Consider the following 23,251-nt stretch of genomic DNA (forward strand, 5'->3'; position numbering starts at 1 on the left):
TTCCAAATAGAGAAAATAAATCATAAGTATTGGTTTTATAAACACTTAGTTGAGTTCTATTCTTTCCAATCACATCAATCTTGCCATACACTCATTGTGACCGTTCCTGTGTGGCTGCTTGTCATAGTGTTCCGTCGTCGTCTTATGCTCTGAGGAGACTTGGATTTAGTCTCTAACTGGTCCTGGTTGGAGCAATGAATAAAACCATGGCCATCAACCCAGTTGTTACCACTGCACAGAATCTAATCAAAGCTGCTTCTGAGGTGCTCCGTCTCGGGGAGGAAATCACTACAACATGTTTCCAACAATATACCAGTGTTTTCTCATTGTAATATACATGGTGTACAATGAAACAAGTGGTTTAAAAACCAACAAAAAACACACACAAAATACTCTAAAATAAACAATGTAAATGCAATACATGATTAATACAGGACATTGTGTGGACAAAACAATAACTCCTCCTATTCAATTTATCCCAAACTACTGATTGTTTACTCCACCAACCGTCTGCTACTGGGTCGACATGTCCCACAGGAGGTCCTGTGTCCACATATTGACATGTGATCATTTGATTGAAAGTTACCTGTTCGAATCCAAAAGGAATTCCACAAAAGTTTGTTAGTAGAATAAAAGTACCAGTGCTTGAAGACTTTTATCAAATCCACAGAGCCCAAGGGAGGTTAATAACTATAAAATGCTCAGTAATAAACTAAAAGACACTTCTCTTTCCAGGATAATAAACAAAACACAAAGCACAACTCCTTGACTTGAAGTTTTTAAGGGTAAAATCATTTTTCAATTGAATGTCAAAAGTTTAATGCTAGTCTACTGGCCTCTAATGCTAGCTAAAGAATATCTTTATGTCAAATTAAGTATTTGTCAAATACCAAGTGATTTTTTAACCTCTTGGGCCATATAATAGGCATATTTTTGTTCAAACATGTAAAAATCATCTCATCAAATGAGTTTTAAATTTAATCAAAATCTCAAGTACTCGAGAACCCCTGAGCCAATAGAGGGTTAAATCTTTATTCAATAAATATCAATAAAATGTTTTAAATCATTCTATAGTTCAATAAGTGATCTGAGTATATTAGTAATAAATATTATCATCTTCTAAAATGTAGAAAGCTCACTCTAAATTCATTCTATGAGATCATTAAAAAAGTCTTTGAACTTAGTGTGTTATTTTCAATGACTAAGTACACCACTTGTTTGGTGATTACTTTTAAAGACAAGAACATAATGAAGTTTAGGGTGACTCATGTTAACAGCTGATAGGCAAGAGATTAAGATCGGACCCCCCTAGTTTCTATAGTCCCCTTCAATAAAGTTTGGTCCACTTCAATTCTGACCTTAGCCCACAAAAAACATCAATGTACATTGCACAGGCCCGAAACAAGTTGATGTAATACTATTTACAGATATTACCTACTCTCTAGTATTATGCAAAATGACAAAGAGAAAGCTAAAGCCACAAAAATGTCTCGGATCAATGTGATGGATTAGGTACAAACTGGCAGTGGTTGTTTGTTTGTTGTAAAGTGAACAATAATTAATTGTTGAAATATGCGACCAATTTGTATCACAAACAGCACCGCCATCACTCACTGAGTTTTGATTTTATACGCAGCCTTCCAGACATTCGCTAAGCAAATCGTTGAATGAAACCGATACAAGATATTCAAAGGGATACAAATATGGCTGGCAATGCTCCATGGGAGCAGTCCATAAAATTGAGCTTGGACCGGGTTATAGTCCAATCGAAGTTTCTCAAAAGTGTTTGTGCCCCACATCGCTATGTTACAGATGAGTAAAAACGTTACAAACTCGCGGCCAGGTTTGTGATGTTCCTGAGTATTTCTGAACGACGCTCGCCGGAGACCGTTACAGATGAAGAGAGTCTGAAGTGTCGCCTCGATGAGGACGACAGCACCAGAGATGATGAGTAGTGTCCCGCCTGAAACGTTAGAATGATACCGGCCGGCCAGTAAGCTGGACAAACCGTAAACATAAACACCACTGGTCGAGATCAGTAGTAATGTTTCGTCGAGCGTATTATCGCGGTCCCCTAAGAACTTCATATTCCTCATCTTGATGAATGCAAAAATGGTTGCTAAACTCGTGAGCACGTAGAGCGTTATTTCCGTAGTGTACACGACAATAACTGCTGAGTCAACAAATTCTTTTTTCTGCACCAGAACGTGGAAAACGATCATCGTCACGATAGCACCAACGAGAATGAGTATCCCGCAGAAGAGTCCTCGGTTTGACCCATGACAGTCAACGCGTACTTGGTACTTCTTTTTCTGGCGTAATGTTTCTTCATCATAGGCGACGTCCTTTGTGAGAGGGTTACCAATGTTACGCCACATTATGTACAAAATACCTGAAAAAATGAAGTGGTCGAGATCAAACAACAACTTTCTGAAGAAAACATTTACCTGCAATTAGACAAAGGGTTGTCGATTTCTGGGAAATTTGAATATTTGCAAACCCATTTAAATCCACTAGACAGATTCCCGGCAGGCGTTGCATGTTGAGCAAACACAAGTTAATCTCATCTCACCTGTTGCGATAACGCTGTACATTATTGTCATGGGATAGAGGTAGGGGCTCGCATACTCCACTGTTTTACCCATCATATCTTTATGTTTACAAACAAACGAGTCTGAAAAGAAAGAAGACGATATCAAGGATGTAAACAATGTTTAAGCTGACGGGGATAGCACCAGTTCTGACCTGACCTGAGCCTGACCTGAACAAGTTAACTGGTTCAGGTAACCAGTTCAACCTGCAGGCAACCCTTAGGTCGCCTGCCTGACCTGAACCTGAAGTGTAGTGCATTTGCCAAGATAATTGGCAATGAACCTACTTAAAGAATTGAACACCTGTCTGGATAACAAGTGACTCCTTAACCAACAGACCACTCTGCCCCTCTCCAAATCATTTCTTACCAGTTCCATTAGGCGTGACCCCGCCATCATTCATCGTGGTTGTTGTACTCGACGTCTGTGTCTGTGTTTGAGACTTGCTGATGTTGAACGATGATCTGAATATATACTGAATGCCGCCAGTCTTGGCGATGATCTCTCGCAGTGTTTCCTTCACCGTTACACGTAACCAGACGCACAGGTTCGTCCCGATCATGTGCATCAGGCCGAATTTAGCGATGGTCTTGTATTTGTGAATGCACATCTGGAAAAGGAGAATTCAGGAAATGACAACTGAGAGAGATAGTCCCCAGCAGAAAAGCCCAGATCTCTTTTCGGGCAAAGCCCAAGTTTTACTGATGACAAGTCAAAAGAACTTTTAGCCGAGACAACGGAAGACTAAGCTTTAAGGGCAGGTGAGCTGAAGCTAGAGACACGAGACCTGAGTGTTTCAATGGTCAAAATACTCCTCAATACAGATGAAGAAGAATACTCCCGATGGCTCTGACTTACTTTTGAATTGAGAAATATGAAGTAGAGTTGTATGAATGTAAAGCCAAGATGGAGCATCGGACGTACGGCGGACAGGATGTTGTTACACGGTGACCACATCTCTGTCTCAAAGGTCTCACTGAATTCCAATCCATTGTGGATCATACTGCCAACACCAAAAGCTGCAAGATGAGAACGAGGTCAAGGTCAAATGTTTCTTGCACAATGCCAAGTCGGTTAAGATGACTATATGACATACATTTGATCACCCTAGATTGCTTGTGACATGACGGCCACACAGACAATGATTCTTTTAAGTAACATGAAAATGCAACATCTTAAAGTGTCCCACTTTGATTGGCATCTTTTGTACTTCGACTTGACTTATCCGGCTGGGTCAAGAAAAACTTGTATCATACTTACCCACAACCCCAAGCCTCAGATAGAAACTCCCCGTATGGTGATTCCCAACCACCATCCCAACTTTCCGATTGACCGGGCGATCATAGCCGCCCGTCAACCGGTCATTCTCGGTCGCTCTCTTGTGTTTGCGCTTCCTGTACGAGCGCGCTGTCTTGTTTTGTAGGAGATAGACGTAGACGTAGATGAGGAAGAGGATGGCGCCACTATACAGGAAGATGTAGAAGCCCTGGAGACGAGGTTTGAAAATGAATACATAAACGTTACAACTAGATCTGAAATATTCTGCAACTTATTCCAAGACTTTGATGCAGGCCAAGTATAACTAGTGAAGTGAATTGAAACAATCTAGCTGGATCTTCCACTGTTCTTTTTATGCTGACATTGCAAGGGACACACTCACAGCAGAGTTCTGTGACATGTTTTACAATCTATTGACATCACTTACCTCAAACAGATTATGCGGAACTGGTTCAGCAAATATTTCAGCAATAGGAAGGACCATCCCTAGGACGACAAGGCCAACAGCGTAGAGACTACTCAACACATTGAACAGGCTGTCGCTGGAACGAGAATGAAAAAGACGCAAAGATTTAGTACGTCGGGACGTGTCAGATCCTGAAGACATCAGAGTCACTACAGGATGTGGGGACAGCTAGGTTCCCCCTTTCCCTCTCATGTACAGACAAATTTGGTGGCCCACCCTACAGAACAAAGTGACATGTAGCCTTCAGAATACTGAATATTGAACCAGATGCCGCTCAAACTACATTTCCGAGACACACCGATATCATAGCAGTTCAGTACCAATGGCTACAACTAGATGTCAGCACTGGTAGCACCTGGCGATTCTGCTGCGAGATCTTTGGCTCTGTGAGTCAGCATGTCCGACCTGATAACCAGTCATATAGAATGTCTGCAAAGCAACATTCCTACACTCGTTTACAAGATTCAGTTCAGACATGCATTACCGCTTTCTAATTCCTTTCATGGCCAAACTCTTCATCTCGCCAGCCTCAAGAACATCAGACTGACCTCAAGAACAGCAAAAAGCACGCTAACCAAGGTATAAAAAAAGTCTCGCCAGATCACTTACAACACTCCAGAAGATGATACCAGGATTGCTGTCAACAACCCTGAGATAAGACGATATTTCTGCGATATTTCATCTTATCTTCACCTTTCCTGTATATTAGACATAAATTGCAACCTTTATATTTTCATCACTTTGTTTGCTGTGACGTGACTTTGCATCGACTGCAAACATGGCTTAACCCATCACAAACAACATATCTCACCAACCAAAGCATCTCATCTGCTTTCATTCCTATAATACTGTACACAACTGGCCCTGGGTTGCAAATAACAACAAGTCTCCCAGATGTAAACAGTTTACTTGGCTAATTTTCCAAGCAAGACCAGCAATCTGACCACCTGATTACACAGGTACTATAGAGATGAAAGCGGGATGAAAGGTTTCCACACCAAGAACATCATCAACTAAAAAGATTTGTAGACTCGACAAGGTGCATCTTACAGCAGGCTGGTGTGGCTTATCATATTCACCAGAACAGCGAAATGATGTCAACGGTTAACCAGAAGGATTTGTAAACTAGACAAGGACAGCAGATCCCAGACTGGTGTGGCCAATGCATCATGCACAGTGCAGTGCATTGCAGTCCATAGTAGTCCAAGGCAAAATCTTTATGTTCTCCAGGTAGGCCTACTAAGCATTTTACCTGGACCTTCAATATCTTATATCTCAAAGAGTAGGAACCACAATCTCCTATGATAGCACACTGAGTCGGCTTCTTAGACTGCGGCCATTTCAGGCAGCATGGACCATGATGATAAAGGTTCAACCACTTCAATCCCAGGCCATCAACAGGGCTCTCACAACTGATAGCATACTGAGCTGGCTTCTTAGACTGTGGCCATTTCAGGCAGCATGGACCATGATGATAAAGGTTCAACCACTTCAATCCCAGGCCATCAACAGGGCTCTCACAACTGATAGCAAACTGAGCTGGCTTCTTAGACTGCGGCCATTTCAGGCAGCATGGACCGTGATGATAAAGGTTCAACCACTTCAATCCCAGGCCATCAACAGGGCTCTCACAACTGATAGCATACTGAGCTGGCTTCTTAGACTGTGGCCATTTCAGGCAGCATGGACCATGATGATAAAGGTTCAACCACTTCAATCCCAGGCCATCAACAGGGCTCTCACAACTGATAGCAAACTGAGCTGGCTACTTAGACTGTGGCCATTTCAGCCAGCATGGACCATGATGATAAAGGTTCAACCACTTCAATCCCAGGCCATCAACAAGGCTCTCACAACTGATAGCAAACTGAGCTGGCTTCTTAGACTGTGGCCATTTCAGCCAGCATGGACCATGATGATAAAGGTTCAGCCACTTCAATCCCAGGCCATCAACAGGGCTCTCACAACTGATAGCAAACTGAGCTGGCTTCTTAGACTGTGGCCATTTCAGCCAGCATGGACCATGATGATAAAGGTTCAACCACTTCAATCCCAGGCCATCAACAGGGCTCTCACAACTGATAGCAAACTGAGCTGGCTTCTTAGACAGTGTGGCCATTTCAGCCAGCATGGACCATGATGATAAAGGTTCAGCCACTTCAATCCCAGGCCATCAACAGGGCTCTCACAACTGATAGCAAACTGAGCCGGCTACTTAGACTGCAGCTATTTGAGCTGGGATGGACTGAGAATGTATCAAGAGTAGGATCATGGTCTTCGTCTAGGAAGAGACGCTTTGCCTCTTTGACGTTTGATATCAGGGCTCGCAAAGAAACCTTATAAAGCTCCAAATGAATGGCCATGTCAATCGGTTTAGAGAACCTTCAAATGATCGGGAAGATTACTTCATCACTTTCCAATGGATGTCGCCATCAGTCCTCAAAATGAAAAGGTGAGCCAATCACTTATCTATTACAAGTGACACAGAAATTGTCTAAATCTAGAAACCATGGCTTAATCAATTATAACCTGATCCTCCCCAAACAGGATGGCATCCAGTGTTCATCCTGAGGGGTTAAAATGCCACAGCTCGTTAAAAAGATTTCTTAATTGCTGCAGGCAGTATGTTTTTAAAAACGTTCCCCCCACGTCTAAATTAGTCGATCAAGGTCTCGCAAATTGTAAAGATTTGACGCCCGCAACATTTTCCATGGTTACCTTATTGGAATCCATGATTCATACACGATAACGCTGAAGGCAAGTTGAGATATCATGGGCTGCGATGTATTGGCGTTAATGATCTATAGCGATGAATAACCACAGGGCTGAAGACAGTTCGTATGGTTGAGAAAGACACACGAAACTCTCAAGAGTTTGCTGAACTCCATGTACCAACAGGGTTGGCAGGTTTTCTGGAATCCATGTACCAACAGGGTTGGCAGGTTTTCTGGAATCCATGTACCAACAGGGTTGGCAGGTTTTCTGGAATCCATGTACCAACAGGGTTGGCAGGTTTCTGAAGTACCGTATTGACAATGGTTTAAAGCAAGTTTGCACTTTGCCTAACATATTGAAGAACGCTCTTAGGCATTGGTGACCCCTCTATAAAGAAACACTGTAATTATCACAAGTGCCCGACAGGCATTATTGCATGACACTACTCCTTGAAAAACAGATTCTGCGATCTTGGAGAGAAACGAAATGCACACAGATTGAAACTTTGCTGTCGCTGCTCTCACGAAAACTATTCAAATGAAATGATTGCTTAACTGTGAAATGTTATCTTTAGAAAAATGCTCATCAGAAAATCATCAATCGTAAACTACACGTTTAAATTGCATCGTTAGTGAAATGCAATCTTCTCAGAGTAAAATGTTTGTGATCCAACACATGATTGCCGTTGAAAGACGAGATGGATTTTTCAATAGTTTGATTTGTTTTCTGATGTTGCATGTTGGTTTAAAGGAATTGATACCGAACCGGATCATTAGAGAGAGAACTTCCACACTAAAGTACGTCATCACTGATATTTAGGGCATCATCTTGCTAAGTCACCTCGCGTACAATCTAGAGTACAAACCGCCACGCCACACTAACAACCAATTTTCTGTAATAGCACTGTCCTGTGGAGGGCTCTCTATCACGGTGCACTTGAGAAAATCTATACCCAGTTTCCTTTTTTGATGTGGACTGCTGGCCACTCGAAACATAGCATAGGTTATTAGGGCCGGTTGATACCTAATAGCCACGCTCAGCAAGTTAGACAAGGCTCACTTCACAGTTCACTGACCGATATAACACGTAATACCTCCAAGGTAAATGTGAGAAAAAAAGATGATCATAGGAACACTGTTTCTCAAAACGAACGCCGAGCTAACTTCTCATTCGCTGATACCTCCCACCAGCACCAGCAACAAGTCTTGTCGATTCCATGAACCAATTCTCATATCGAACGTCTACACTTGAATGATATGAAGCCGTCTGCTTTTTATGATTATACGGGAAGAAAGGTGAAGTGTGTGAAATGACTCAGTCTCTTCAATATCCAGGCCAATTTGTTGTAGAACGTAGTGATCTTTACCAAGTGTTTTCTCAGTCAAGTATGCAAAATCCCACATCGTCAAGCATTTGTATTGGAGACTGATCTTGGCTACGTGATCAGTATTCTAGGGTCCTGGCCATTCTGCCTCAGAAAATATTCTACCTTTATGTTATTCGAGTATATTAAAAGAGCAAAGTATACGCAACAATTGCGTAGAGACAGGAATATCTGATCATAGTATAGTGGAACGATCTTCGTGATAAAACATTGCTCAGGATGAATCTGAATTCTGGCCATTTTGTTTCAGAAGTTTTCTACCGCACCGTGTTTTTCAGGACATCCGATGTTCGACCAGAGTGAAGTATGCAAACACATGCAGAGTCAACATTCCATCAAGCATTCAGAGAATCCCATGGAACTTGTAAATCATCGACAACATTTGATCACCTCATGAGAGCTCGTGATGCTTTTTGCACTTATTCACATTCTGTTTGGCGGCACAAACATTATCGACAAGTGTTGTGAAGAGTGTGATAATGTGAAATCAAGAAGTACAATGCTCTGCTATTGGCCGTCAAGTCTCTCGAGTCATGCAAACTCCACCTGCTTCTAAAACACACATTCATTTTATGAAAGGTGATTGGAATGCAAGCAACATGTTAAGTGCTTTGTATACTGTAAAGCAGCATAGTGCTTGTCTTTACTTGGCATTTCAAACTCGGAATAAACAGCACATCAGAGAAGATGTCAGACAGCAAACGTGGGTTTGGATGTTCATGGTGCATTCAAGTGTGAATGCTGCACCTCAGCTTAGAGGTATGCTCTAAACAAGGGTTCTCAATCGTGACTGCATCACGTATCTTGCAATGACAACAAGTTTTTTCCACGACTCACCTAAAACTGATCCCCCTTGGTGACTTCTCATCTGCGTTTTTCAAAATAGAACAAGGTGTTGCTGGTGGTGTTTGTCCTCGGATGTTGTCCAAGTTCAAGAACGAAGGTGGCTTTGAACTGCGGCTGAGCGGTGGGCTGTCTGTGTTGATACCTGGAGTGATAGAAAGTATTGAGACATATTAGTGCTGTCATAGGCCAAACTCAGTTACTGGCCCTAGAAGGCACCATGCCAGAAAACTGTACTGATAGGCCGATGTGAGGTGGCCTTCATATCTGGCTGGGGGCCAGGTTGTACGTGTTGATACCGAGCAGACATATTACAGATGTCAAAAGCCAAAGTCAAAGTTTACTGGGCCCACAAAGCACCACGCTGAAACTGCAGTGTTCTACATGACAGTCTGGCAAGGGATGGGGGGGTCAGAGTTGATACAGAAAGTATGGAAGTTTGAGCCCTTGCTAAATACATTATTATTTCAGGTATCGCAACTGTTTCCCTGAACATGGAGTTCCTAAACAAATCCATGTTTCTGATGTTTTTAGATTCCAGTATGACTCAGACAGGTTGATGAGAGGAGCACATGTCGTGTCGGACAAACATCATAAACATGAAAATCTATCAGGTACCATACTGGTCAGAAGTAACATACTTAGTGGGTAAAGTAGTGGTGTAGTAGGCAGATGTGTAGGATGGAGACCAATACACTAGGGCGATCCCATCGAGAAGTCACATCCCCAACAGACTGGTGCTAGCTCTACAACAACCCCAGTCAGTCAACAGATCCTGCCAGTAACGTCTGCTCATGGTCATACCTTGTCAGGAGCAGACGTGTTCTTCTGCCACTCTCACGTTTTCGTTCCAAAGCCAATCTACATCATATCTTGCCCATTAGAAGATAGGAAACATGTTATTTGATCCCAGTGTTGTCCTCATGCATAAAACATCCATCGCTGCCAATAAAATGCTTGAGAAGTGTTGTAAAGCACCGTGTAAGTGATCATTACGATACTTGATGGGCTGATATGTCCACAGATGAAAAGTCCATAATTAGGAAGCTTTCATAATCAACAAGTCGGTCCACAAAGTAAACACTTCATCTTGTTGTCAAGTGATGATATAAAACCACTTTTCTTTATTCTTCCTCAAGATTAATCCAACCTATTGAAGAAGTGTCCATTTTATCAAGCAAGGGGGGGGCAGTGGGGGGGGGGGGGCAGTGTGGTGTGCAAATTAATACTTTCATTTCAGTATTCTCCTCCTCTTTGGAATTGTGTTCCCAGCAACATTCCTCTCAGTTTTCCTATCTATGTGTTACTGTCGTGAATATCACCATCCCTTCAGGAGGCCAAGGCAAAACCTATCACTGTGAGGCTTACAGCTACACCAGGGGTTTATGGTTGCTAATGGCAGCACAGAACGATACACACCATTAGTGCAGGGTTTCATTTCCTCGCAACAGATTGACATGAGATCATAAAGGAGAGATAATGGCCACAAAACATGACACCTACAGTTACTTTCTGTTGTGTTTGGTGTAAAACATGGGATAAGAGGCAATCCCACCACTCACAATTCAATGCATGTTCTATTCTCATTGATGCTAATTGCACCTCTCTAACTATACGTCTCAGGTCGGGTTTGAAGGTCACCCCCCCCACCCCAGCTATCTGAGTCAGTTCTCCAAAGAACCCATAAACACATTTCAAATTCAGCTATCTTATTATCATCGTCATCTTACACTTCTCATATGGGTGCAGAACATTGTTGAAAATACCAATGCCAACACTGATTAGTATAACACTACAATGTTTTCCTAGCGCAATTAAATGCTATCACTGAATGATCGATTTCAATTAATGAGATGGAACGAACATGCACAGAGGTGGGAGGGAAAGTAACCGAGGGAAAAGCTCGCTCAAGAGATTGAACATGCATGATGTATTGAGTCGTAACGAGTTCAGTTAACCCTTCAAGGTCATCCACGATCTTGAATCCATGAAAGCATGTGTGGGATTCTTTTTGTCAAACTTCAAGTAGCTCGTCATTCAAGGCAACAAGGATTCTGTTTCAAGCCTGGCTAAACGTCAAACCTTTTAGGTTTTCACTTCTGGCCCCCCGGTGGCCAAGTCAAGAAGCAGATCAGACCGACATTCATTGACAGAGGTCACCTGACCTGAGGGGTCCTGTGTTCATAGCCCTAGCGGTTAAGACATGTGCCACTGTTTCTGAAATAGGATACAGACAACGGATGACGACGACGACGACGGACGACGGACACAGCGGTGTAGTATAGACTCCCCTACAGTGAGCCAAAAGGGTTTACCAAGATGAGCAACTTTACAAAGACGATGCAGTTCCATCAAGGAAGCATATAGCAGCAGCAGATGTCTCACGGATGGCACATGCAACAAGCCGATATGGCCTCAAGCATCACTGGAAGGAGACTAATCGTAAAGTAGCTTGTCGAGGAACTATATCGGAGGAAATAATACCCGGGTTGAGAAAATACCCGACAGATTGTTGTTGTGGTTGTGATGGCGTGGATGATGGCGCGGATGTGCAAACAAGGGAAGAAGATATCTGATGCAGGTATTGATCTGAGAGGGAGTGATCTCTTTTGATGAGCTATGAGGATGATGGTCTGGATGTTGGGGAAGCAATATATACTCCAGGGGATGACGAGATGATACCCAAGTGGATAGCAAGACTTAGGGAAGAGAAATCAACTGAAAATGTCATTGGCCCAAGGTTTTTTCCATAAGCTGTCAAGCAATGTCTTGTCCATGTACTTGAGTGTCTCACTTGACTAATTGGGTTTGTCAACTGACCAAGTATCTAATGTCAACTGACCAATTATCTAATGTCAACTGACCAAGTATCTAATGTCAACTGACCAATTATCTAATGTCAACTGACCAATTATCTAATGTCAACTGACCAATTAGCTAATGTCAACTGACCAATTATCTAATGTCAACTGACCAATTGTCTAATGTCAACTGACCAATTATCTAATGTCAACTGACCAATTATCTAATGTCAACTGACCAATTATCTAATGTCAACTGACCAATTATCTAATGTCAACTGATCAATTATCTAATGTCAACTGATCAATTATCTAATGTCAACTGATCAATTATCTAATGTCAACTGATCAATTATCTAATGTCAACTGATCAATTATCTAATGTCAACTGACCAATTATCTAATGTCAACTGATCAATTTCCCCTTTCCCAAGAGAGCGTCGCTCTTTCAGGCGGTGACCTTGAAATCAGACGAAGGTCATCATGGTTGAAAGACACTGATATCCTCCATGGCACTTATTTGAAGGGTTTTATGATTAGATTGGACAATAATTGAGCAAACACTGATGAAGAACTTGTTAAGCTCCTAATTCCTATATAATTGCACGCACTCATTGGGAGCCGGTGATGACTAATCTGTGTTGAAGCAACAGATGAAGCCATCCTAACACGAGATAATGCGGTCGTCATCACGAAAGCTCCTTCTTCGCAAAAATATGATTCAGCATCAAACAAGTTTGCGACGCATTGATCTCAATAATGGTGAAGTGCTGGAACAAATCCAGATTTCTTCTTTTTACTTTGAGGTGCACATAAAAGTCTCATTTTTAAGGCACCTTGGTGAAACAGAGCACCTTAAAAGACAAGGCCTGTGAATGACATCTCATTACACCCAGAATGTGCTGGCCCAAGTGATGGTGGAAAATCAAATCATCTCGGCTCACTAGACATTCAACCAACTGTGTTGCTAATCAATATGGACTTCCCAGCGTTTGCCGATCACCCTTTTAGTCTTGTCCTCGTTGCTTCAAGTTGAGCGTGCCATCTTCAAGGCCATCTCAAGTAGCTTGCTACACACAGACGTCGTCAAGATAACGTATGCAGGCTTATCTTGGTGAGAGTGACATCTCATTTCTGTTAGTTCTATGTAAACTTGCTCACAATTTCTGTAAGTTCTATGTAAGCTTGCTCACAATTTCTGTAAGTTCTATGTAAGCTTGCTCACAATTTCTGTTAGTTCTATGTATGAGCTTGCTGGCACCATTTCCAAAATTGAAAAATAGATATTCATTTGTTAAGCTTGATGTTTCTGCGGTCTAGCAGCACTTACATGTATTCCCCTAAGCATTGATGCAGTTAACGCCACGCTCAGGTTACCCAGATTGGACTGGTGTGCAAGTCTTCTTCCCGCATGCTGTCTCTTTCTGAAGGTCACATCTATAATGCACAGTGATAAGCTAGACAAGCCTGCTGACATTCAGATGTGCAACCAATTCAATGATTACCAAACATAACAATATCACAAAGTAGCTTTGCAAGCAAAGTGATTCAGAATCCTGCTCCACTATATAATTTTTTCATTGTGGCTAAATGTTTCTGAGTGTGGCCTACTGGCAGAGCTACCGGTAAAGGCAGGTGCTGCTGCACCAAACATGAATAGTCAAGGCATCTCATCATTTTTCACTCTCCTTTTCCTTTTTACCAAAGTGATGAATGATGTGCAATTTCACCTTCAGGCAGATTTTTTTAAAGTCAGCATCCTTTTCTGTGAATACAAATGCAAATGGGACGTCAGAAAGTGCTGCAAGTCCGCTGAAAGGAAACCTGCTACCAGTTTGGATTTTTAAAGAGTGTTTTTTCAATGATTGATGGAACTGGTCCGCTTTACCTGACTGCTGCAGCCTAGGGCTGAGGGCAATTTCACCATCTTGGAGATGCTATAACATGGCTGGTTATCAAAATCAAGATGATTTGGAAAACGTAGTTTTTTGTCCATGGTCTGCGACTCACTTGTTTGTGGTTGCTATGCAGGCCAAATTAATTCTGGTGCATTCTATCGTCACAAAATTTTTCTATTACATCTCCTTTCAAAATAAACTCCCATCGTTATTTCATGATATTCCGAGGGTAGGCTGCAGAAAGAACTAAACATTGGGTGATTTTTCTAATATCAATTAATATTTCATGAAGAACTATCTGTTTTCTAAAGAGTAGAAAAGCCGACAAGTTTGTCATGCTTTCGAGACGGATGCCGGACTTGTTTTTATCCATTTAATAAATTGCTCGTGAGTTGAACAATTATTTCAAATATTGGCAACATGAAATTGAAGAAATTGCTTCTCCTGCATCACAATGACTCTATAGAAATGAACTAATTACAACTATGTATATATGTGTTAATTGGGTCTAATTGTAATGGGATCAATTTGAGAGAAAGGGTAATGTTATGTGTAACACCCAAACTCAATAGTGCAACTTCTAAAGTGCAGACAAGTAATTCTTCATCACAGAAACATACAACATTATTTGTGCAATGAGCAGTACAAAATGTAGCTTGCCTGTGGGAAAATGGGTCCAGAACATGTCATGTAGAGCCTCATAGCCTAGTGGTTAACACTGCTGGCTACCACGCAATAGGGCCCAGGTTCGATCCCGGGGAGAACCCAGGATTGTATTTCCGGATGAACCGGCATGGCTTTCAAGGAACTAAAATTCCTGGCTCTTCACAATACGTACATTAACGTATGAAATACTCGAGGGTCTGTCGGAGGAGACTAAAAGCCGTGGTCCCTTGTACCTGAGTGTCTATGCCAGGGCAAGTAAAAGATCCTACATAGGTGGACAGTAGCCTATAGTGGACTCCATACCTCCGGCAAAAATCCAATAGGGTTACGACGCCGGCAATGATATGATGATGAAATATATGAAATATATGAAATGATTGTAGTGATGAGTAGTTCTTCCCACACCTTGTCAGCTGCGATAAAAATCGCCTGCCAGTAGTGTGCCCAAGTTTCCCCATTTGTACCTTGTCATCCGTCTGAACTGTCAAACAAATACATGGACTTCTCACCATTCAAATAATGCTCTTTGCACAAAATACATGACAGACGTTTTTCTTTCAAATGTTACATGACTCATATTTCCTCCACCTCTCACTCGAGCTAAACCCCGACATGTTTTCAGTGGTTTGTCGAAGAGCCCTCAGATCAACACTTCATAACTAACCCATAATGACGGATGATCGCCATCAATGATATCACGAAGCGTTAGTTGTCCAATAATGAGACGTAGACCGCTGAAGATTTCAACAACCTGGAAAGTGTGGACATGGTTATTGTGGTTTTGAAGAGTTTTTGCCATCTAAACATAAGGGCTGTGACTGTGACGAGGGAACATAGACGAGCTAAAATGAAATGAAATAAACTGAAGCGAACACATCGGTTCCTCTATCATGTCTATTGCTACAGCGGAGATAAAGTGAACCTACACCCTTTATTGAACACAATAACAAGACCAGGGACCGCTTACGAAACCATCGGACAAAAGTGGGACAAACAAATAGGCCAAGCAGGGCTATGTTGTCTTACCTGAGCAAAGGTGTCGATTGTGTGCATGCGGGTAAAGTGGTGTGAAGGATGAATTAGTCCCGGAATCTATGACAGTGATCATCAAGTTGATTCCCATTTTTGATTTTCCAAATAAAAGTGATACCCTGGCTGAACCACATCAGCATGAGACAAAACGCTACTGAAAATGACTCCACTGAGAGCCAGCAATAGTCTTACTGACACTGACAATCAACCAAGAAACATAACTATGAATCTCATACCTGAATCTCCATTGACGCCATAGTTATCAATCTCAGTCACGGTGGTCTCAATCTTCCCCGTGGCACTGTTATGGCTGACGATGCTATTCCGTGCGGGATTCCGTGATGGGATGTTACCATTTGGTGGCAGGCTGTGGCTACTGCTCGATTGGTGGTTGGATTTTTGGTTCAAGTTTGTTTGGTCCTTTCGCTCCTTTGGTTTGCTGGGCACCCATCTGTAATTAGAAATACACAAAACAGAGTTGACAAATCAAACTCCTTGTCTTACCACTGATGCACTATGCTCCCGTTCTTGATCAACCTTGGTAACTGAACATTGTCACAGCTGTCAGCCAAATCAGAGCAAAGAATCTCTAGCCTTTTAAAATATCAATTACGTCAGAAATATATGAGCAGGTCTTGCCTACTTAGACAGGTTGATTCATATTAGATTCATATGTTACATACACATCCTGATGTTAAATCCCATCAAAGCGCTCTGACCCATTTGAAAGCTCCTCAATTATTCACGGGATCCATAATTTTGACAGTTTGCTTGGATATTATGTTACCCAGCTGCAATAATGTCATGAATGTTTTACTGGGGTTAGCTCTGGGGGAGATACTTGTATCTCACAGTCTGCATGGTCAACTGGTCATAACATGATGTTCTTGATCTCCCATCTAATTCTACATTCCCATTTCATGTATGTTTGGATCATATCTGCCCCATCTTTTTGTTTGGAGGATGAAACCTCCATCATTTTGATCATAGCAAATTGTCAAACATCTCCAGTGGCAGGCTGAACAATACGCCTCCTTCTACACACTACGTTCTCTGGTCCCTCCTTCAGAGATGGACAAGAGCTAAAGTAGTTTATCATCCAAGAAGTATTTGTAAGTCAGTGGTGCATGATGGTTGTGACCATCCATCATGCAATCGAGGTGAACTAATCATACGGCCCCTTGGTAAGTGGCCGCGAGAAGAAAGTATCCTCGCTTAAGACATTTTTATGCAGCGGCAATTTGTCCCTAGACAATCCTCCAAGCACAGAAGTCTCAACCATCCATCAGGCGAGTTGAGCTGACTGCTCTGGAGTAAAAAGTGGTCATTAGACATGAAGAAGGGATGGAGGATCCTATTCCTAGCCTCTATTGCCTCTCACCAACCACAGGGCAGTACAATTACTCAGCTCCATATTGCATGATGGATGATCAGGACAGCCATGCTTGGGGCATTTTGTCCTCTGATCAGATGCTTCCACTCAAGTCAAAGTGCTATTTATCTCACAGAGTTTGAGTTGCAAGATCCTTTCTTATGTCTGCTTCCCAAGGGTGAGTGTAATTAGTTCAGCTAGCTAGTGTGATGGATGGCTGAGACAGCAGATGCTCAGAGAACTGCCCAGACACAAATTGGCCACTATACATAGTTCATGTCCAGAAGTGGTCACTGACACAACGTCATGGGAGGGTTAATCTCAGTGCACGGATTGCCAAAGACTCGAACAGTCAAATCAAAAGACTGATGATGACCAAAGGGATAGTATATATCTCAACTCCACATGACCATTTGATATGACCAAACCTTTGATGATGTGGCTGATCCTTAGGGATAGGGAATGATGTAATCTCCTTTGAAGGGTAGAACTGAAGGGGCCCTCCGGTGTTGAAATATCACCCCAATTCATCGGGGAAGGAACTATGATGTAATCCCCTTTGAAGGGCCGATCTGAGGGGGGCCTTGAGAGGGCAAGAGGGTGATGAATTAGTCATCTGTGTCACTGGATCTCAAGATGGTTATCAGCCGCAGGCTTCTGATGAGAAATCAGATATCGCAATTAATCGGGCAAAGATGGGCATGTTCATGGAGACAGCAATAGTGGAATATCATTCATTGGCAGAAATAGAGAAGCTTGGGATAAAGCTGATGAGAAGTGATGCAAGACCGCCTGGAAATAACCAGTCACATGTTCTAATACTTCTTCTCTTGAGCGTTTGATGTTACTTCAAGCATGCATGGTAGGGGACAGAAATCCAACGGTGGTGTGATTGTCCCTCAATTCGTAATATAGTTCTATCAGATTTCAAACCCAAATAGTCAAATGGATCCAGCATATCTGGACACCTAGTGGTAGTAATGCCCACTGGCTGAGCCATCCAAGGAGCCAGATATGTTTTGATGGTTGAAATTTTGACAGAATTATGCTGTTGATCCGAAGTCAAATGCAAGCAAAAGTTTATTCCCCGTGTCACAGCAATGGCAATGGCATGAATGGGTTCATATTGATTTTCTTCCACCTGATAATTATAGTGATAAGAAGAACTTTTTATATACACCCTGTAATATAGTCCATCCATCTCCATCAAGCAGACAGTGACTGTAAGTGAGGCAAATAAGTCTAAAGATATTACAACGGCAGCTTTAGAGCCGCTTCAACACTGGTCTCTCATAAGGGGATTTCTTTTTCATACATTTCATTATTGAGAAGTGCAATGAATCATTTATATTAGAGAGAGATCTTAGGTTTCAACTGGCTGTGACCACAACTGCACTCTGTTGTGACATGCAGTGTCACTACTTACACTCCAACATCTATCTCCACAGTCCAACTGATAACATCACCGACATTTCAACTCATCATTCAACTGATTGTGATTGTGACATTACAAATGTACACTTAAACAGGTTTTTGATTGGTTGTGACATTTCAAGTGACACAGAAGCCAACTTTAAAGCTTGTTATGACAATAAATTACACAAACCATTGGTCAGATTCAGATGATCGAAATAAGAAAATTCTTACATTTGTGTTCCATCAGAACTCGAACTTGAGTCGCTGTCTTGAGCATTTCGCAATCTCCGTCCCTCCGAATCTGAACTGGAATCTAAGCTGTCTTCGTCATCTTCGTCCACTTCACTCAGCTCAGTACCACTCTGAGTTGTCATGCTGTTATCATCACCCTGACCTCGCACACCCCCACCCTCAGGGTCAGTATCTAGATCGCCAACTTCCAAATCCACACTTTGAGAATGGTCGAATGAATCTGAAAAACTGTCTTCGACATCGCCATGCCGGTCAGTATCAGAGAGGTCAGAGTGGTTACCCCCAAGATGGATTACCGAGCAGGGGCTTTCTGCCTCATCTGTGGATTCAGCACCAAGATTGTTATCCATATCAGCCATTTTGATGGGTATTTTGGGCAGTTTTTAGGGCGAAATTCGGGGAGATGAAAACAAAGACTGGCGGGTTGCAGTCGCCATTTTGGACAATGTTTTCATCACGTGACTCATCCTCAGCATCTTTTTCCAGATGACGCCACCGTACGGTGTCAGCGGCAGGATGCTGGCATCCTGAAAGTCACAACCATATAAATGACTCACTACCTGGTCTAAGTGGGATGTATTTCACACTCCGAGATTCTCACAAAAGAACAATAGTTTTCTATGTCAGAATTACTGAAGCCATCAATATCATGAAGAGAGAGACAGGTCATGTTGATGAGACAAGAGACAAAGTCACAACCACGTCTTGAAACTGAAGACACAACCTCCACAGCAGTCACATACCGCTGTAAATCAAAGATATCCTTCTACAAAATACCGGAGACATGATGCATCATCAACGCCATAAGACTAAAGCTAACAGTAATGCACCAGTTGAAGACACCAGTGACATAATGCTGGTCAATGGGCATGGTAGGAATTTGGTAACACTGAGGTTGTGATGGGAGGGGTGCAGCATTTCACCATCACTAAGGAATTTTCAAATCACAAATTTGAGTTTTTAAGAGAACCACTAGAAAGCAGAACAGTCGCCCAAGTATTACTTCAGGTAATGTCACAACCAGAGATGCTGTTATTGAGACAACTGTCTTCAAGATCAGACCTGGCTTCCAACAACTGGAGACACAATTTCCCACCACATATTGATGGGTCACAATCCTCCGTCTCCCAATCATAACTTATTTCAATGGCTCACAGGAAAACAGTCAGAAATCGAACACAGACAAAGTCACAACTACCAGATATTCAAATTTTCAGCCACTGTACTCTTTTGAGGACTGTGAAGCAGTTGGCAGAAGTTCAAACAAATTTTCATATTTTGTATCTGGTTACATAATGAGCATGTTACCTTGGTGACTGCTTGGTGACTTATCGATGTACAATGTTGTAAGCTGGACACAGAAATAACACAATCCATAGGGTTTATATCATAATATATTTCTCATTAATAATTTTGAAAGACAATTCCATTGAAAGTAGCACATTTCCTATTTTATCTGGACATTTTTTAGAGACGGCGCTACACATATTCCTTTCCCTGCGATGGTGAATGGTGCTCCCTTGTACGTCGCAACACTATTTTCATCGACCTTCAGGTCCGGGGCCACTTGTTCCCAGATCTTTTTCTTCGGGTTGAGCATTGCATCTGGTTCACCTTGAAAGAGACAGAAAGCAGGAATGAGTATCTTCAAGAATAGGTTAGCAGCCTATGCTCTCAGAGGATACTTAGGTTTTTATTCATAGTTTTTTGAAGAGCGGCAGAGCAGTGGAAGATTGCTGACTTGTGATCGGGAGGTCTTGGGTTCGAGGCTCCTCCAGTGCCACTTTCATCCAACCAACAATGGTGAAGTGCAGCACAGTATGCGAGACCCTTGGTTTTCTTCAGAAAGGTTTCCGGATGAGGCCTGTAACTTAATGCAAAGTGCTCCGAGACAGTTCTTCAAAGTTGTAAAGTATAAACGATATCAGGTATTTTGTTTGAACTTTATGACAACTCACCTGGGAAGCTCTCGAATGTCACTCTATCTCCAGGAACACAGCCCTCAGGCACATCTAAGATCTCCACCTTTTCTGGAGTACTAGCACACATGATCATACCCTCAGACATGATACCTCGCATCTTGGCTGGTTTTAGATTGCACATGAAAATAGCCTTTCTGTTTCGCATCTGAAAAAGCAGCAAGTCAGAAATCAAGTTTCATCCCTCCATAAATGATAAGTGGACTGTCCAATTCGCCAGACTCTAAGGGGAGCCTAAAAAATTTTAATGAAAACTAGAGAGACTTTTTGACCTTCATAATGTTTCGGAATGATATTTCTACCACCAGTTAGCAAAGAATGGCTCAATTATATCCTTCATTCTTGCTAAAACAGCCCACATTTGATATTTAGAGTAATAGGTTGAATAGGCACCTGTTCTATAGGTATATGTTTGACAAGACCACTAAGAATCGTCCTTGGTTTCTCTTCTCCGACATTGACTGTTTCCATGTAGAGCGTATCAGCATCTGGGTGCGGTTTCACGTCAATGATTTCCCCGACCTTCAGATTCAACCTTGAAACATCGATAGGTTTGTCGTCATCAGCACCAGCAGTTTTCTTGCCTCCATCTAAAATAATGAAAACTACAAATCATCACAGGCAGCCTATAATAGCCAGCTAAAATTCAACTTACACAAACCGATGATCTGCTTTATGAAGTAATGTGCCTTGCCTTGATGAAAACACACAACGGATCATCTTTTTGATTTATCAGTACTAAGCTGCAGAAAGTATTTGTAAGTACAGTGGAACTTTCCTCAATCAAGGATCGGACAGGATTTGTCTGTCCCAAAGGGGTCCCTAGTAGAGAGGTTCCACTGTCTACCATGCCTCTTATAGTTATTTCCATTCACCTCAGATTGGTTGTATAAAGACAAAGTCACAACCAGAAGGCAGGGATTACTTCAATGTTCTCAACCAATCACAGTTATTGTACCTTTCTGTGGCTTCGGTTCTTTTGTCTTCTTACTCGCCTTAGCCGAACTTCCATTGCTTTGCTCAAGGTTCTTCTTGTCCATAACAGGTGGAGTTTTGGTATACTGAGCGATGGGAGTGGCTGGTGATGATCCGGACGGCATTGGGATCTGTTTCTCTGAAAGAACAATTGAGACAGTGTAGGACAACTTGTCCCTCATGTCCCAATGAGAAGGGCAATGAACACCTACACCTTGATAGTAACTTTCACCCACCTCCATTTCTGTATTCCAGATTTGTAAGTCGCTGCTTCAAGCCTTCAACTTCATCGCGTAATTTCGAATTTTCAACTTTTATTTTCTCTTCTTCTTGGCGGCAAAGGTTTCTAGCTGAAAGATAATCAAAGAATGTTAAACAGAATATGTCCACAAAGTAAAAGGAAAATGTTCCAAAATTCAGCCGAATAGCAAAACAAAATTCTCCAAAATAGGCTAGGTGTAAAGCCATGTAATTGAAAGGTCTGATAAGATGAAGACAGTGAGTAACACTGGCACGTGGCGACCTGACAGGTTCAATGGAGAGGGATTCTTTGGTGAATCATTTATACATATAATTTCCATTCAATCCTAAATAGTTATTGGTCTGATGAGGGCAGAGTCACAACCAGATTAAGGGATAAGACCACTTCATGGAAATGGAATAACATCATCAGCATGAGATTCCTGTTTCTAATTACCATGAGACTTGCGGACATTCTCCAGCTGGCTTCTCAGCCTCACGATAATCTGATCTGCTTGGTCTGCTCGCAGTTTCAGTTTGTCCAGCACAGCATTGTCTGTAGACATGATCAACAACTGAAAGATAAAGAAATCTACCTGAACTCAGGAAGAGTGATTTCGGAACGAAGAGTTCAATCCCCGATCACGGCCCAAAAAAAGATAACCAATTGACGAAATAAGTGCCACTGTTCAATGGATTTGTAGTTGAATACGATCTAACTAGCATACGTCATTTCCAATAAAGGATTGTCAATTTTAAGCGTGATTTTGAGGATAGTACAAATATTGCAAATCTTTGGAACTAGATTTGGAGATGATTGGATAGGAACAGCAACAGCAGGGCATGGCGCCCAGGGCCAGGGGGACCAGCGCCTAGGCCCTAGCCTCCTTATTCATTAATACATTATTGAGTCCAACTGACAATAATACATCATCATCGATTTGTCCGAACTGCTGTGAATTGATTGAAGCAAAGCTGAAGACTTAATTGCCACTGAAGAAGGTCAATTCATTTACATGTATTTATTCATTTCACAGCTGAAGTAGGACAGGGAAAGGATAACTTTTTTTTCATTGACATAGGGGACACAGAAAATTTGCCAACTCAACCTTTTGGAAAAAGCCGGTCAACAAAATCAATTTCATTCGAGTCAACATAAATTTTTTAGAAAGATTTTACAATTTAGATACTCTATATTATATGATCTTAATATATTTACGAAAGAGCTTGATATACCTTCCGATGAAAACCTAAAAAATCAAGAAATTTCACTGAAAATTTGGAAAAATTTGTATACATGGCCCGATACAAGGTCGAGTTGTCCACGCGTGCGCATTGATTCG

The 23,251-nt window shown here is 41.9% G+C and overlaps 2 protein-coding genes across 3 annotated transcripts; both read right to left on the reverse strand.

Moving 5' to 3' along the window:
- Positions 1 to 5: 5 nt before the first annotated feature.
- Positions 6 to 19,138, reverse strand: LOC135493734 (proton channel OtopLc-like). The gene is made up of 9 exons (XM_064781273.1): positions 18,694 to 19,138; positions 15,911 to 16,125; positions 9,272 to 9,422; positions 4,297 to 4,411; positions 3,852 to 4,077; positions 3,450 to 3,610; positions 2,961 to 3,201; positions 2,573 to 2,674; positions 6 to 2,392 (listed from the first exon to the last, which is right to left on the reverse strand). The coding sequence occupies exons 1-9, from the start codon at positions 19,071 to 19,073 to the stop codon at positions 1,611 to 1,613; spliced, it is 2,373 nt and encodes a 790-aa protein (XP_064637343.1). The 5' UTR covers positions 19,074 to 19,138; the 3' UTR covers positions 6 to 1,610.
- Positions 19,139 to 20,090: 952 nt separating this feature from the next.
- LOC135493552 (aminoacyl tRNA synthase complex-interacting multifunctional protein 1-like) lies at positions 20,091 to 23,226 on the reverse strand. Of its 2 annotated transcripts, none has more exons than XM_064780956.1 (7): positions 23,128 to 23,226; positions 22,366 to 22,483; positions 21,905 to 22,018; positions 21,652 to 21,807; positions 21,087 to 21,283; positions 20,673 to 20,841; positions 20,091 to 20,328 (listed from the first exon to the last, which is right to left on the reverse strand). In XM_064780956.1, exons 2-7 carry the CDS (start codon positions 22,472 to 22,474, stop codon positions 20,162 to 20,164), a joined length of 912 nt encoding a protein of 303 aa, XP_064637026.1. In that variant the 5' UTR covers positions 22,475 to 22,483; positions 23,128 to 23,226; the 3' UTR covers positions 20,091 to 20,161. The 2 variants fall into 2 exon arrangements, with proteins under 2 accessions (XP_064637026.1, XP_064637025.1); XM_064780955.1 differs by having other exon boundaries at positions 23,145 to 23,223.
- Between the last annotated feature and the right edge of the window lie 25 nt (positions 23,227 to 23,251).

The sequence above is a fragment of the Lineus longissimus genome, chromosome 9 (assembly GCF_910592395.1).
Source record: "Lineus longissimus chromosome 9, tnLinLong1.2, whole genome shotgun sequence".
NCBI lineage: Eukaryota > Metazoa > Nemertea > Pilidiophora > Heteronemertea > Lineidae > Lineus > Lineus longissimus.